The sequence below is a fragment of the Nerophis lumbriciformis genome, linkage group LG20, assembly GCF_033978685.3.
Source record: "Nerophis lumbriciformis linkage group LG20, RoL_Nlum_v2.1, whole genome shotgun sequence".
In the NCBI taxonomy this organism is placed as follows: domain Eukaryota; kingdom Metazoa; phylum Chordata; class Actinopteri; order Syngnathiformes; family Syngnathidae; genus Nerophis; species Nerophis lumbriciformis.
Genome location: NC_084567.2, coordinates 6,985,348 through 7,003,287, shown reverse-complemented (window position 1 = coordinate 7,003,287; position 17,940 = coordinate 6,985,348). Strand labels below are relative to the sequence as shown.

Here is a 17,940-nt window from a genome sequence, read left to right as displayed (position 1 = left end):
CTATCATGCTAAATGTCAACTATCTTAAATGCAAACATGAAAACAAGACACATTAACGTCTTTCCCCATTACAAACATCATAACGCAATCTAAACTTATATAAACACATTACTGTCTGAGCATATAAGATATTCAATTGTGTTACATCACAATTTATTATATTGAAATTAGCCATGTGATTAAGATGGGCACGGTCTGACCAATCACAAGTCAGTAGGAGCTGCTTTGTTCTCGTGTTTGGAGAAAGCGGAAGAGCGATTGTCAGCCTGACATTGATGTGTCTCTGAGAAGTGAACACATTTTTATAACTTATAACAAAATGTGTTTATACAGTAACCTGCTCACATGAGTCAGATTACAGCAGGGGTGTCACACTCATTTTAGCTCAGGGGCCACATGGAGGAAAATCTATTTCCATGTGGGCGGGACGGGTAAAATCATGGCATGATCACTTAAAAATACGACTACGACAACTTCAGATTATTTTCTTTATTTTACTTTGGCCCAAAATAGAACAAACACATTCTGAAAATGTACATATCACAAATAATCCTCTTGACAAAACAATTCAAGTTAGTTAAAAAATTAGAGGAAAAAAATGGCGCATTTCCAAAAACACCTTGAAGAACACAATTAACTTAGATTTAATCTCAGTGTTTCAATTAAACTTTAAGTCACAACCCATCTAGAATTGAACAAAAAACTAAATAAAGCATGAATAAAAACTATTCTATGTATCAACTACCTCATTTGTCATTTCCACATATTAATCCTGTGCTAACTCAACAAACCATACAAACTGAGGTAGAAACTATTCAAGAGTGTTGAGTTACTTCCTGTCTTCTAGACATAATGTGTATTGATAGAAAAATAAAAGCTGTGCAATGTGTGAACAATTTCAACAAAGCACAAATAAAAAGTTCAAAGACTGACAGTATTGCAGTAAATCACACTGTTCACTTTCTTTACATTTGCACAGAAGACAATCATTTTCACAGAACTATATCAGTGTGCAGTGTCTCATGCTGCATTTTAAGTGGGGTTACTGATTGCTTATTTTACTCCTGTTTTATGTTGGGTGGAGGGGGAGGAGTCACAGCCCCGCTTTACCGTGTACCTCTTGCTTGGTATACTTGCTCGCCCCGGTATACACTATTTGCTTGCCTAACAGAATTGCGATTGCGACATCCAGTGGACACATTTAGAACAGCAGTTTCTTTCATTACAAAATGCAGCTGAATTTTACACTTCACAAACTCATCTCGAGGGCTGGATTGAACCTGTTATGCCCGACTGTCGAGGGAGGTGGGGGTTGGGTTGTGGGTGTTGGGGGTTAATTGTTCATTTGTCTCTGATTTGCACATCAATCAGTCTGAGGAGTAAAAGTTGGCAGTTTGTTATGCAAACAGTTACCCAGCATCACTTATGCGTCAACGTCAGTTTTGATACATCTCAACTTTGCAGAGAAAAAGGGTGTAGTGCAGGTTTTTGAGCGTGCACAAACTTGACACATGAGGCCCCAGGTCCCTGGACTGAAGAAGGAGTAACCAAGCACTTGAAACATCATCTATCTTACTGTTCAGGAAGGTTTCAGATACAGAGAAGACATGGGGTCATGAGTAGATAAGATTATGCTCCAAATAATCCAAGTTTGTATGAATACCTCAGATATTTGTGAAAGAAGCAGTGAGGAGGTCCTGGGTAGGGTGGATGTCGCCACATATGAGCAACATACCACAAACTAAACAGCTAATTGGTTATTTTCCCTTGTGTGTTCTTATGTGTTTTACTGCGTCTGCATTATGTGGGAACCTTTTACAGCACACTGAACAACTAAATGGTTTTTGACAAGCGTGTTCATGTATCGCCACAAAGAGCTGTTTTGAGGAAAGCTATTACCACAAACTGAACAATTAAATGGTCTTAGTCCAGTGTGTTCTCATGTGTCGAGTCAATATTCTCTTAACAGAAAAGCTTTTGCCACAAACTGAACACTTATATGGTTTTTCATCTGTGTGTGTTCTCATGTGTTCAATCAAACTGCCTTTAAAAGAAAAGCTTTTGACACAAACTGAACAGCTAAATGGTTTTTCACCTGTGTGTGTTCTCATGTGCTCAGCCAAATACCTCTTAACAGAAAAGCTTTTGCCACAGACTGAACAATTAAATGGTTTTTCACCTGTGTGTGTTTTCATGTGTTCAATCAAACTGCCCTTAAAAGTAAAGCTTTTGTCACAAACTGAACAACTAAATGGTTTTTCACCTGTGTGTGTTCTCATGTGTTGAGTCAAAGAGAAATTTTGAGAAAACCTTTTGCCACAAACTGAACAATTAAATGGTTTTTCTCCTGTGTGTGTTCTCATGTGTTGAGTCAAAGAGCTTTTTTGAGAAAAGTTGTTGCCACAAACGCAACAATTAAATGGTTTTTCACCTGTGTGTGTTTTCATGTGTTCAGTCATATATCTCTTAACAGAAAAGCTTTTCCCACAAACTGAACAATTAAATGGTTTTTCCCCTGTGTGTGTTCTTATGTGGTCTGTCAAAGAGGTATTTTGAGAAAAGCTTTTCCCACAAAATGAACAAATACATTTATTTTGACCTGTCTGTGTTCTCATGTGTTGGGTCAAATGGTTCTTTTTAGTAAAACTTTCAGCACCAACTGAGCAGCTCAAACATTTTTTACGTTTCTTCTTTGAAGAGCATTCAGAGTGTTTGTTGTCAGTGTGAGTCCTCATATCACCTTCACAGTCTTTATCGCTGCTCAAAGGTTCTTCAACCTCGTCTTCAGCCTCACTATCTGATAGTGGAGCTAAGAGGTTGTCTACTTGTGGTTTCTCTTCATCATCTTCAGTCTTCACAGAGAGAATACTCAGTGGAAACTTGGTGTAATCAGCTTCCTCTCGTCCTAGAAGACACTCTCCCTCCTGAGTGATGCAGAGTTCCTCCTCTTCCTTTTTAATGCAGGGTGGTTGTGGAGTCTCCTGCTTCAAAGTGGAGCTCCCCCCTAACTGAGGGGAAACTTCTTCTGGATTACCGATCAGCTGCTGGACGTCTGCAAGACACAAACAGCAAAAACACACTTTATTCTATATACTGTATGTGTGTGTCGTAGGGTTGTACGGTATCACTACGGGTTCAAAAAGGAGCGAGGCTAACGCCATGCTACTGAGAACTGTAGTTAAGCTACATAGCGTCACTACTTGTTGTGCACTACTGCCCATCACTGATTCTAACTCGTAAATAAACGCAAACAAAAGTCAGCTAACAATGCAGGTAACGGGGATGCACTTGATTTCATCATAAAAAAAGTCTAAATATATATAAAAGCTTCCAGCAACTTTTTATATACATGCTGTAAGAGTATATGTAATGTAATAACAGGCACATTCATAATAACATGTAATATTTACACATTTTCATCTTCTTTTTTTTTTACAATTTCAAGCAAACGGTGGAACAATATTTTCACAGACGCATCACAACGTTCGCTATTTCCTTCAACAACACCACCAACAACTATTACTAATAAAGGCAGACTACATGAGTGCCATCAAAGAATACTTTGGGACAAATTATGATCCAGAACCTTATATTTTTGAGCCTGGATATAAGGAGGATGAGCTACACATTTTAGAAGCTGAGTGATACGCATATCAAGCAATTAGCACTATTGCTAATGAAGACAATATTACTACATCCGATCTCGATTAATATCACTTTTTTTTTATACATCTAGTTAAAGGCGGATTGTCCCGTGCAGGATAATAGCGAGTACAGTTGCATCCCTACTATTTACTAGCACAGTATCTTGTAACAGACATTTCCGCCATGTTTGATGGAGGTAATATATGCTCACAGCTGACAACTGTCATTTTGTTCATATCTATAATTGTGTTTACTAGAGGTGTAACGGTACAGGTAACCCACACTTCGGTCCGTACCTGCTTTTAGGACCACAGTTTTGCTTATAATATGTACATTTTGTGGGGGTAAAGAGAACAACCTTTTTTCCTTTTTTTTTGCTTGTCATCACAAACATTCTGCAGGAAACAAAGTATCAGTGGTGTACTGAATACTGTAGGATTTTTATTTCAAGTTACCATTTAGTGCGTCTGCCTCACAATACGAAGGTCCTGGGTTCGATCCTGCGCTCGGGATCTTTCTGTGTGGAGTTTGCATGTTCTCCCCGTGACTGCGTGGGTTCCCTCCGGATACTCCGGCTTCCTCCCACCTCCAAAGACATGCACCTTGGGATAGGTTGATTGGCAACACTAAATGGGCCCCAGTGTGTGAATGTGAGTGTGAATGTTGTCTGTCCATCTGTGTTGGCCCTGTGATGAGGTGGTGACTTGTCCAGGGTGCACCGCGCCTACCGCCGAATGCAGCTGAGATAGGGTACAGCGACCCTGAAAGGGACAGGCGGTAGAAAATAGATGGATGGATGGATTTACTAAAAAATATTTTCAAATAATAAATTATTCATATTCTTCAATTACTTAAAAACGTCAGTACTTTTTACCAATGCTTAGTTACTTATTTACCAAATTTGTAAACAATGGCTTTATCCTTTTAACATTGGGAACAGTATAATAATTCTGCCCACGTTAATCAACATTAAACTGCCTCAAGTTGTTGCTCAGATTAAATAAAATGACAAAACTTTTCTTCTACATATAAAAAGTGCAACATTAAACAGTTTCAAGTCAACTCATTATGCTTAATTTATTACAGCATTTGGGAAACCTGTAGTTGATTTTTATTATCCATCCATCCATCTATCTTCTTCCGCTTATACGAGGATTTTTATTATGTAAATGTTATATTTTTATCAACATGTGATAGCAGGGACCCTGCCATTCAAAACTAGGCTGCTACATTACTAATGATTAATGTAAATATAGCTGAAAAAAATAGTACAATAGCAATAGGAGAGACTACACACACACACGCACACCGCAAAATGAGCTAACATTACGCTAAAAGCTAATTAGCCTTCACCTCAAGCCAGTTTAAGTTTCTAGAACGTCAAAGGGCTCATAGTGATGTTACTAGTAGTTGACTGGGAGGTGTTTATTATAATTTGGGGAGAGTACGCTGCCTGATGCTTACCTGCTAAACGCTGAAGCGCTGACTACATGCGCTCTGAATACGCACTGCTGATTGGCTGTTACCGCTTTTTGTGTAACCAATCAGATGGTTGTGTGGGTGGGACAATGCTGGGTGCTGAGACAGAGGCAGCAGAAGCAAAGCAGCTTGTTAAGACTTTAGCTTAGAAACTCGTTCGGTACACCTCCAAACTGAACCGAAACCCCCGTACCGAAACGGTTCAATACAAATACACGTACTGTTACACCCCTAGTATATATATCTCCATATTTTGCCTTAGAATTGAATGAACACTTGATGCATATAATCACAGCAGTATGATGATTCTATGTGTCTACATTAAAACATTCTTCTTCATACTGCATTAATATATGCTACTTTTAAACTTTCATGCAGAGAGGGAAATCACAACTAAGTCAATTTACCTAAACAGTATTTATTAAACAGTTATTAAGCAGTGGCACAGACATTCATGTACATTTCAAAACAGAAAGTGCAAGATTGTCAGAGACATTTTAAAACAAGCTATTAGTGCACTTTTGTGCATGATGTCACTAAGATGACATATCAAAAAAACACTAAATTAAAGTGCACTTTTTGTACAGAACGCCACTACAATAGCGTAAAACATATAAAGTGCACTTTTGTGCATAATGTCACACAAGATATTTCAATAACTGTCAAATAAAAATGAGCTGCATAATAGGAAATCAAATAGTGTGCACCATTGGCGTTGTTAGGCCTATTTTAGGGGGGCTAAAGCCCCCCTAAAATAAACCTTAAAGGGGAACATTATCACCAGACCTATGTAAGCGTCAATATATACCTTGATGTTGCAGAAAAAAGACCATATATTTTTTTAACCGATTTCCGAACTCTAAAATGGGTGAATTTTGGCGAATTCAACGCCTTTCTATTATTCGCTCTCGGAGCGATGACGTCACAACGTGGCGTCACATCGGGAAGCAATCCGCCATTTTCTCAAACACATTACAAACACCGAGTCAAATCAGCTCTGTTATTTTCCGTTTTTTCGACTGTTTTCCGTACCTTGGAGACATCATGCCTCGTCGGTGTGTTGTCGGAGGGTGTAACAACACGAACAGGGACGGATTCAAGTTGCACCAGTGGCCCAAAGATGCGAAAGCGGCAAGAAATTGGACGAAATTTGTTCAAAATACGAGGGTGTGGGGAAAGCCGACGAAAATGGTCAGTCGTTTGTTCCGCACACTTTACCGACAAAAGCTATGCTACGACAGAGATGGCAAGAATGTGTGGATATCCTGCGACACTCAAAGCAGATGCATTTCCAACGATAAAGTCAAAGAAATCTGCCGCCAGACCCCCATTGAATCTGCCGGAGTGTGTGAGCTATTCAGGGACAAAGGACCTCGGTAGCACGGCAAGCAATGGCGGCAGTTTGTTCCCGCAGACGAGCTAAACCCCCTGGATGTCTTGGCTCACACCGTCCCTTATGCCACCGAAGATGATCAAGAGAAGAATATCGACCCTAGCTTCCCTGGCCTGCTGACATCAACTCCAAAACTGGACAGATCAGCTTTCAGGTAAAGAGAGCGGATGAGGGTATGTCTACAGAATATATTAATTGATGAAAACTTTATTCATTACTCGCGGTTTTACGTAAATGATTATACATAAACTGTGTTTACCAATAATTTAGCTTAAAAACATTACAACAATTAAAAACAAATACATACCAATCGTTGGTTAGAAGGCAATCGCCGAATTCGTCCTCGCTTTCTCCCGTGTCGCTGGCTGTCGTGTCGTTTTCGTCGTTTTCGCTTGCATACGGTTCAAACCGATATCGCTCAATAGCTTCAGTTTCTTCTTCAATTTCGCTTAAGCCACTGAAATCCGAGTCTGAATCCGAGCTAATGTCGCTATACCTTGCTGTTCTATCCGCCATGTTTGTTTGTATTGGCATCACTATGTGATGTCACAGGAAAATGGACGGGTGTATATAACGATGGTTAAAATCAGGCACTTTGAAGCTTTTTTTAGGGATATTGTGTGATGGGTAAAATTTTGAAAAAAACTTCGAAAAATAAAATAAGCCACTGGGAACTGATTTTTAATGGTTTTAACCCTTCTGAAATTGTGATAATGTTCCTCTTTAAGCCCCCGTAAATAATTTGGTGTTATATATATATATATATATTTTTTATTTTTTTTTTACAAATACATGCCGACATATTCGTTATAAAGTGGCCCGAATATGAGTGTAAATAAATAATCATATAACCCGTCATTATTCACTCAGTTTCCCCTCACTTCATAGCGTAAGGTAGAGAGCCCCTTTAGAGCGTCGGTATCCAATCCATTCCACTTGTTCATATAGAAAATGCCCACATCACTCAAAATCCAGTCCGCATTTTTTCTGCGACCTTGCTTGTGGTCCTTGGACTTGTTCATATAGAAAATGCCCACATCACTCAAAAACCAGTCAGCATTTTCTCTGCGACCTTGCTTGCGGAGTTGCGGTCCTGCAGGTGTACGAAGCACATTAGCACACAGCACTGCAGATTGCAGAACAAGAACGTGAACAGATGCAAAATGGACATAAGAAACTTTTTCAAGAAAGTAAGTATTCATCACTGCTTGTAGTAAAATGTATTAGCTCCACTTTACACCAGGTCTGTGTTTGACAAAAAGTTACATTCTCACTCTAAAACAATGCTGCTACTTAGTTAGCTAGTTAGCCTGAAATGCATCATGAAGGTCATGGTTATTTATAAAGTTAAATGTGCATTATTTTTTACCATTTGCTATCTTTGGGTTACATCTCTGTTATCAACAACTACAGAGCAATTTCAAATCTACCATTCAGAAGTAAAATAATTGAGAAAGTTGTCCTCCAACAACTAAATCACTTCTTGGCTTCTACTGGCTGCCACAACAACTTCCAGTCAGGATTTCGACCTCTTCATGGCACAGAGACTTCTTAAAGTTATAAATGACATCCGTCTAAACACAGACTGGCAAAACTTCAGTATTAATGCTATTGGACCTCAGTGCTGCATTTGACACTGTCGACCACTCAATACTTTTGGACAGGTTGGAAAACTGGGTGGGGATATCAGGCACAGTTTTAAGCTGGTTCAAGTCATATCTACAAGATGGGAACTATTTTGTTTCCATTGGTGACTTTGTATCAGAACCTATATATATATATATAGAGACGTGTGGAGTCCCCCAAGGTTCAATCTTGGGGCCGACTTTATTTAACATCTATATGCTCCCACTAGCACAAATCATGCAAAATAAGAACATTGACCATCATTGCTATGCCGATGACACCCAAATCTATGTAGCGCTATCACCGACTATCGCCCCATAGATCTTCTGTGCCAGTGCATTGAGCAAGTCAAACACTGAATGTGCCTAAATTTCCTACAACTAAATGAAGATAAAACTGAGATAATTGTTTTTGGTGCTAAAAAAGTAAGGTTTAAAGTCATTCAACATCTTCAATCACTGTCCCTGAAAACCTCAAATAAAGCCAGAAATCTTGGGGTTATTTTAGATTCTGATTTACATTTCGACAGTCACATCAAATCAGTAACTAAATCGGCCTACTATCACACTGTTTCCCACACATTCATTTATTTGTGGCGGCCCGTCACGAAAGAATTACGTCCGCCACAAATAGATTTTTCGGCTTTTGACTCGCTCGACCGCTCATAAAAGCAATGAGACTCTGTCTGTGAATGTTGCTTGTAGTTACAACTCCGGTGCAGTAGGTGGCGGTAGCCTACTATGCATTGTAACTCCGCCAATAGTACTTAATTCACCTGGTGGGCCAGAAGAAGAAGAAGACGACGAATTAAAAGAAGAACGGACCGACCGGATCAAAATACGAGGGTAAGACGTCTTGGCAAACAAGTTCAAAAGTGGTCCGAACCTGTGCAGTGTGCAACACCGACTCGGATTTTCTTAATTTTTATTTTCGGGATTTGAATGCATTTATTTTGAAAGGACGGCTGGAGAGAGGGGATTGACGCAGAGCAAAGCGAATCGAACTGGGTCGCCGCAGCGGGTGCTCTACCAGGTGAGATAGGTTATAGCTGCATCGCTCGCGGCTCGTCATATATTTAACGTTAATCCGCGATTTCACCGAGCGTTTCACTGACGGTGAGCAGCCTGACGCTGCTTCATTAACACCGCCGCTGTTTGACTCGGGGGCCGGGGCAGACGCACGCAGTAACAGTCACCTGTTACCATACCGAGGAGCTAACGTGTCCAGGTTATAACCCTGTTGTCAATAAACACACGTGGAGACGGTGCTTCAGGTACTGCATTAATACTGAAGCTAAATTGTCCACTGCAGCATGTGAATGCAATGAAAAGAATAAAATCTGAGCCAACCAGCTGTTAAAATGTTGTCCAGGTTAATGTTTTGGCCATTAAAGGCCCTTCATTTCAAGATTTCAACTGTGATCGGGCTTTAAACAGGTGGCTGACCTGTTCAGATGGGTGTACCTGCTACTGGTCAAATAATGTGAAATAGCATTTAATTTTACATGCATGCAATGCCATTTAAATGTAATTATAGATAATAATAATAATTTTAGTAAGATATAAGCCATGAGCACTACACAGCCAGAAAAAAACCTAGGTAGGACAAGTAAAAATATTGGGGCAAGTAGATTTGAGAAGTCGGGCAAGTAGAAAAAAACCTTAACGTTGAACCCTGCATGTGTTGAGCTGCTGCCGCTTAAGGTTAGACGGCACTGTACATAGAGCGCTTCTGCTCGTTAGTAATAAATTCTAATGTTGGATGTTCACTCCTTCACACAGATGAGTATAGAAAAATATTTTCAACGGCCGAAAAGGGCTGGACTTGGAGAGGAGGTAGGCCTACAGTCCGGACCACAGGAGTAATTATCAAAACGGTGAAGACACTTAGACGTCCATCAGTGTGAAAATTAATTTGCTTCCAATACTTCCAGGCTTCAACTAGTGCCGCGGCTAAGGCAGTAAGAGAGGGTGAGGAGGAAGGGATAGTAAGTACGCAGGGAGATGTTGTAGGAGAGGAAGAAGACAGGCAGCATGTAGAGCCAGCTAGGGCGGAGGCAACAGGTGAGACTTAGCAAACACTGAAAAATAAAGCAGGGTCAGATCAGAAATGCACTTTTCTCATGAAAAGGGTCCTAATTTATATTCTTATGTGCCTTATAGAGAGGACCACGACAAAACATAGAGCGACTGGGTTTGATCCAGAATGGCTAAAAATGCCACAATTTAAGTCATGACTGTATAACCCCCAGCACGGTAAGCTCCAGTGTCTCCCTCTTCTCTGGAGGAGGGTCTGACGAGCGAGACTAGCTCCAGTGCGACCTGTTCAGCAGTAGCAGGAGGAGGAGGCGGAGGTTGACTGACTGTGGTAGGACACCTCTGCCTATGTTTCACTTTATGTTGCTGGTAAATAATATGGTTGTAGTAGTAGGCTAAAGTTAAATTATTTAGTATGCACTAATTAAAGGGGCAGAGCTTTAAGAGACATTTTAGCTTTTCTATTTTATAAGATATATTTTTTGTAAGAACCACAATTAATAAATATATTTCAGTGAAAAACTAATTGTTCAAATCTGTATATAAATATGTACATAAAGTGTTGTAATTATATTCCAACTCCGCGTTCTTCTTGGTCATCGCTGCTGCCGCCGCCACCCCCCGACCACACCACCACAAATAGATGCCTGTCCTGTGGGAAACACTGTATCACCTCAAAAATGTAACAAGAAATAAAGGGCTCATGTCAGCTCAAGACTTAGAAAAACTTGTACACGCCTTTATTACCAGTAGGCTAGACTATTGTAATGGTCTCCTTGCAGGTCTTCCCAAAAAAACTGTCAGGCAGCTACAGCTTGTTCAGAACGCTGCTGCTAGAGTTCTAACAAAGACCAAAAAAATGTGAGCACAATACACCAATTCTTAAATCCTTAAAACCAAGACATTTAATATAAAATGTAAAATGAATAAATACATAAAAAGAAAAAAAATGGTTTAAAAGCCATTGTTCCGGGGAGCATTTCATTTCGTCCCGTGCATTTTTTTTACCGTCCCCGGCACGACGGGACTACGTTAATCTCAAGCCCTGGAAGTTACATTTTATTGTTTGCATTATTTGTTTCAGCATTGCACTTTGAAGATGGACCCTCAGCTCTTTGACAGATTTGGCTGTTTTTCAGATCAGCAGACTAAGTCTTCCTTATTTACAGTATATATAAATGTTTCTCATTTCTATTCAGACTTCCATATATATTTAAAGGGGAACATTATCACCAGACCTATGTAAGCGTCAATATATACCTTGATGTTGCAGAAAAAAGACCATATACTTTTTAACCGATTTCCAAACTCTAAATGGGTGAATTTTGGCAAATTAAACGCCTTTCTATTATTCGCTCTCGGAGCGATGTCATCGGGAAGCAATCCGCCATTTTCTCACTTTCGTCGGTGTGTTGTCGGAGGGTGTAACAACACGAACAGGGACGGATTCAAGTTGCACCAGTGGCCCAAAGATGCGAAAGTGGCAAGAAATTGGACGAAATTTGTTCAAAATACGAGGGTGTGGGGAAAGCCGACGAAATGGTCAGTCGTTTGTTCCGCACACTTTACCGACGAAAGCTATGCTACGACAGAGACGGCAAAAATGTGTGGATATCCTGCGACACTCAAAGCAGATGCATTTCCAACGATAAAGTCAAAGAAATCTGCCGCCAGACCCCCATTGAATCTGCCGGAGTGTGTGAGCAATTCAGGGACAAAGGACCTCGGTAGCACGGCAAGCAATGGCGGCAGTTTGTTCCCGCAGACGAGCGAGCTAAACCCCCTGGATGTCTTGGCTCACACCGTCCCTTATGCCACCGAAGATGATCAAGAGAAGAATATCGACCCTAGCTTCCCTGGCCTGCTGACATCAACTCCAAAACTGGACAGATCAGCTTTCAGGAAAAGAGCGCGGATGAGGGTATGTCTACAGAGTATATTAATTGATGAAAATTGGGCTGTCTGCACTCTCAAAGTGCATGTTGTTGCTAAATGTATTTCATATGCTGTAAACCTAGTTCCTAGTTGTTAGTTTCCTTTAATGCCAAACAAACACATACCAATCGTTGGTTAGAAGGCGATCGCCGAATTCGTCCTCGCTTTCTCCCGTGTCGCTGGCTGTCGTGTCGTTTTCGTCGGTTTCGCTTGCATACGGTTCAAACCGATATGACTCAATAGCTTCAGTTTCTTCTTCAATTTCATTTTCGCTACCTGCCTCCACACTACAACCATCCGTTTCAATACATGCGTAATCTGTTGAATCGCTTAAGCCGCTGAAATCCGAGTCTGAATCCGAGCTAATGTCGCTATAGCTTGCTGTTCTATCCGCCATGTTTGTTTGTGTTGGCATCACTATGTGACGTCACAGGAAAATGGACGGGTGTTTATAAAGATGGTTAAAATCAGGCACTTTGAAGCTTTTTTTAGGGTTATTGCGTGATGGGTAAAATTTTGAAAAAAACTTCGAAAAATAAAATAAGCCACTGGGAACTGATTTTTTATGGTTTTAAACCTTCTGAAATTGTGATAATGTTCCCCTTTAAAAGCTAGTGACGCCCCTGGTGTACACACACGCATGGTCCTACCAATGGGAGTGGCAGAGTGGTGAGAAAACCTCACAGACTGGACTTGTAAACTGTGGGAAGGGGAGGGATTAAAAAAAAAAAGTGAAAAGAAAAAAACGTTGTGAAACAAGAAAGACTGTTGAATGTTTTGTGTTCTGCTGGTTACACTATTTGCCTCCAAAGATATTGCCTGACAATGTTTGTTTTTGTTACTTTCCTTGAGAAGTCTTAGGAGTGCTTTTTCCCATTCTGAGTGAATATACATGTTCTATTTCATGCAAAGGTTTACAGATTTTACATTATCTGACTTACAGCTGTGATTGTTACAGTCCGTTCAGTGTTCTAGAAAGGGAGATGTGGCGTTGTCTGTTATGCCTTTATTCTGATAGCATACAGGATGTCCCCGACCGGATGTTATGTTATTAGGCTTGTTGTTGGAACACATTAAATCCTATAGGGCAGGGCCGACATCCGGGCAACTGAGCTACATACGGGTTCTTCGAGCCATAGCAACCTGACTGGCGTTGAAAACAAACCGTCGCCATTACTCTTTAACCTGTCGACCTGCGCTGATTAAACCCGTCATTCTGCCTCCAAAATGCCAAAAAAATGTGTTGTTTTTGGTTGTGCAAACCACAACTGGAAACAGGGAAAACAAAGGTCGTATTTTGTTCTGCCAAAGCGTGCTAAAAGCCCACAGAGACGAGACAAATGGCTCGCAGCTTTACACCGGGAAAACGAGGACGGTTCTCACTGGAGTCTCCCAAAATCCCGGGTCGTGTGTTCGGATCACTTCGTTTCTGGTAAATATAAGGAACAAAAATCCACCTTCTTAACCACAACTTGGCTATACCGTCCATGCTAATGTTGAACCCGTTGAATTTTTACTGAATAACGTTCGACAGCTGAAGTTGTTGTTGTTGCACAACAATAACATACGGTATAAAGGCTATTTTCGAAAACCGGTTTCATTTAAATTTGCACTTAACGGTTGGGTTTTTAAAAACCAATAAACCCTATAATTTTCATGTTGCCATTTAATCAACTTTTCAAGACAGTCGTAAAATGCTGTCTGCAAGTCTCCTTTGTTGTAATCAAACATTACTTGTAGTTGTAGCCCTCAAATCTCTCAATATCTTTTAATTTTTTTCCTCTCAGGACGACCTGTAAAGAATCCCATGCACCCTGATTATGCACCATCCATCTTACCTCACCTGCCACAGAGTGGAAAGAAGGCATCTCATAGGATGGACAGTTACGAGCGACATCAACTGACAACTTCAAAGCGTGAATCGGCAGCAGAGAACTCAAAAAGTACAAAGAAACACTGTGGGAAACGACTACCTTTCAGTGATCTAACGGAAAGGACAAATGAGTGTGAAAACATTGAGCCTGCTGCAAAAACGCCTGTAATTTTAAATAAATAATTCAGTTAAAAAAAGGAACAGTAATTCAGCAAATAATAAATCATAATACTGAACTGAATTTGAATGAGCTCTCTACAGATATAATAAATATACAGATACTGGTAGCCACCGTGTCATCCTTATTATCATTTATCAACATACCTTGGGTGATTTAACAATTTTTATGTGATTTATTCGTTATATAACAACCGAAGCTAACAACCGACCTGGTGCGCTTGTGAGGTAGACATAAAGATTTCCAAATTCCATGTCCGGCCATTGTGTAGGATTATCAGTCCATGCATCTGCTGGAAGGCGGTAAGGGCAGTTGTTTAATCCAACTACAGAACATTTTAACTCGTATCTTAACCTAGCCTCACTGGAAAGACTATTTACATAATCATACGCCATTTAGAACAGTTTAAAATGCCGTGAAACCTCGTTAAATGCCTTTTCTGTCAATGCTGTGTTCGCTGTGAGCTGGTTTGTTTTCAACGAATTCAATATGGCGACCGGTTGCTAGGGGATTGGCAGGCGGAAGTGACGTAGGTCCGCCCTCGCCTATGCTACACTGAGAGCTGGTATGAATAAAAACGTTGCTTGTACAAACCGTCTGATCATTACAATACAACCCATACCACGACACTTTACACAAGCGCTTGTTTTGCTCTTCCACTTTCTTCATTTGACTTTTGCATTCTTTCATCTCCTCTGATGTGAACTCCACTGCCTTCTTCAAGCTAACAATCATGGCGGCTCTTTCTTTACATTCTTCAACAAGGTCGGCTCATTTCGTCTTTAAGGGCTTGAAATAGTTTTCAAATGACAAAACTTCAACTCACTCACCTTCATCTTTCGTCTTTATCTCCGTTGGTGATTTGCTGGAAGTTGATTCTCTTTCATGTTCTCTTTTAGCGGACGTCGCCATCTTAGCATAGCAGTAGTCGTCCATCTTCTATCACGTCTTCAATCTTCACTTCAGATATCGCTCCGAACTCAATGCACGTTTCGTGGCTTTGGGAAATACGAATTGAGATATTTGTTGCTATATTTGCTGTGAATCATATGACTTTAAGATTGTGAATTCGAAGATTCTCCGAAAGACCATAGCCTGCGATCTTCTTTTTTTCCCCTCCTTTTGCTTCAAGTACATTTGCGCATGCGCTACAAGCCAGCAACTTCCGTTTCCTACTCCACAGCAGTTGTTTTTCAAAATAAAGGCATTTTTAGCTTGTTTTAAAACAATGGTTGGCAAAAGTATCTAACATCAAATAATCTACAACTACTCTTTGAAAAAAAACATATATATATACAAGCACGTGCACAGACTTTTTCGATGGCAGTTGTTCAAACCAGAAAAAGGGCAAACATCGAAGAAAAAAATCATACATTTTAAATACGACACGAAACACAGACATATTTTTCAACCTACTTAGTTGTTTTAGTTAAAGGGGAACATTATCACCAGACCTATGTAAGCGTCAATATATACCTTGATGTTGCAGAAAAAAGACCATATATTTTTTTAACCGATTTCCGAACTCTAAAAGGTTGAATTTTGGCGAATTAAACGCCTTTCTATTATTCGCTCTCGGAGCGATGACGTCACAACGTGACGTCACATCGGGAAGCAATCCGCCATTTTCTCAAACACATTACAAACACCGAGTCAAATCAGCTCTGTTATTTTCCGTTTTTTTCGACTGTTTTCCGTACCTTGGAGACATCGTTGTGTTGTCGGAGGGTGTAACAACACGAACAGGGACGGATTCAAGTTGCACCAGTGGCCCAAAGATGCGAAAGTGGCAAGAAATTGGACGTTTGTTCCGCACACTTTACCGACGAAAGCTATGCTACGACAGAGATGGCAAGAATGTGTGGATATCCTGCGACACTCAAAGCAGATGCATTTCCAACGATAAAGTCAAAGAAATCTGCCGCCAGACCCCCAGGAAAAGAGAGCGGATGAGGATATGTCTACAGTGTAGTAAAGTGAAGTACTTCTTATGATGCTCAACTAGAACTTTTAATGAAGCCCAGCACACAGATACAACATACTGGGCTGTCTGCACTCTCAAAGTGCATGTTGTTGCCAAATGTATTTCATATGCTGTAAACCTAGTTCATAGTTGTTAGTTTCCTTTAATGCCAAACAAACACATACCAATCGTTGGTTAGAAGGCGATCGCCGAATTCGTCCTCACTTTCTCCCGTGTCGCTGGCTGTCGTGTCGTTTCGTCGGTTTCGCTTGCATACGGTTCAAACCGATATGGCTCAATAGCTTCAGTTTCTTCTTCAATTTCGTTTTCGCTACCTGCCTCCACACTACAACCATCCGTTTCAATACATGTGTAATCTGTTGAATCGCTTAAGCCGCTGAAATCCGAGTCTGAATCCGAGCTAATGTCGCTATAGCTTGCTGTTCTATCTGCCATGTTTGTTTGTATCGGCATCACTGTGTGACGTCACAGGAAAATAGACGGGTGTATATAACGATGGTTAAAATCAGGCACTTTGAAGCTTTTTTTTAGGGATATTGCGTGATGGGTAAAATTTTGAAAAAAACTTCAAAAAATATAATAAGCCACTGGGAACTGATTTTTAATGGTTTTAACCCTTCTGAAATTGTGATAATGTTCCCCTTTAAAAGCCTTTAGAAAGTCAAATCATTACTCTGAATAAACAAGAAAACCACTAAGAGTGTAGATCTCCACCAGGAGATCGATCTACACTATTAGACTTAGACTTCCTTTTACTGTCATTCAAATTTGAACCTTACAGTACAGATAACGGAATTTCGTTGCATTAGCTCATGGTAATGCAGGATAAAAGAGCAATAAGGTGTAGATATAAATAAATAGATTACTGTACAGATAAATATATTGCACTTTTCCATATGCATCCACGTTTATGGATGTATGTTATATTGTCTTTTATATTCCAGCGAGTTAATCCGTTTTGGGGGGAATTGAGGGGATTATTATGATGCATTCAAGAGTCTTATGGCCTGAGGGAAGAAGCTGTTACAGAACCTGGAGGTTCTGCTACGGAGGCTAGTCCAGCAGTGAAAACAGTCCTTGGTGGGGGTGGGAGGAGTCTCTACAGATTTTCTGAGCCCTGGTCAGGCAGCGGCTTTTTGCGATTGTTCACGTGGTGCTAAATTGTGTGCCATCTCATGTGAGAGAATATAGAATATACTTTCTGTCAAAAGTGATGACGTCATATACATTTAATACGAAAAAATAATACAAAAAAACTAAAGTCCTGCCCCCTAAATTCTGGTGTAAACGTCCCGCCTTCTGGCATCTGGCTAGGTCCGGGAGGCGGGGTTATGGGGGAGGAGTATATTTATAGCTAGAAATCGAGCTATTTTTATATAAATATATATACAAACCCTGTTTCCATAAGAGTTTGGAAATTGTGTTAGATGTAAATATAAACGGAATACAATGATTTGCAAATCCTTTTCAACCCATATTCAATTGAATGCACTACAAAGACAACATATTTGATGTTCAAACTCATAAACGTTATTTTTTTCTTGCAAATAATAATTAACTTAGAATTTCATGGCTGCAACACGTGCCAAAGTAGTTGGGAAAGGGCATGTTCACCACTGTGTTACATCACCAGAGGAAACTAATTGTTGAAGCTTCAAAAGTGTAATTATTTCCCATTCTTGTTTTATGTAGAGCTTCAGTTGTTCAACAGTCCGGGGTCTCCGCTGTCGTATTTTAGGTTTCATAATGCGCCACACATTTTCGATGGGAGACAGGTCTGGACTGCAGACG

At 40.2% G+C, this 17,940-nt stretch overlaps 1 protein-coding gene across 1 annotated transcript; it reads right to left on the bottom strand.

The window, feature by feature from the left end:
• Positions 1-1,573: 1,573 nt before the first annotated feature.
• On the bottom strand, positions 1,574-13,982 carry LOC133619859 (uncharacterized). Its single transcript, XM_061981131.2, has 2 exons — positions 13,958-13,982; positions 1,574-3,052 (listed from the first exon to the last, which is right to left on the bottom strand). The coding sequence occupies exons 1-2, from the start codon at positions 13,980-13,982 to the stop codon at positions 1,914-1,916; spliced, it is 1,164 nt and encodes a 387-aa protein (XP_061837115.1). The 3' UTR covers positions 1,574-1,913.
• Between the last annotated feature and the right edge of the window lie 3,958 nt (positions 13,983-17,940).

Excerpts from the sequence above, each read along its gene's own strand:
- LOC133619859 (XM_061981131.2), bottom strand. The coding sequence starts at position 13,982 with ATGCCTTCTTTCCACTCTGTGGCAG. Across the intron at positions 3,053-13,957 it reads TTCTTTCCACTCTGTGGCAG|ACGTCCAGCAGCTGATCGGT; the intron begins GTGAGGTAAGAT and ends TGTGTCTTGCAG.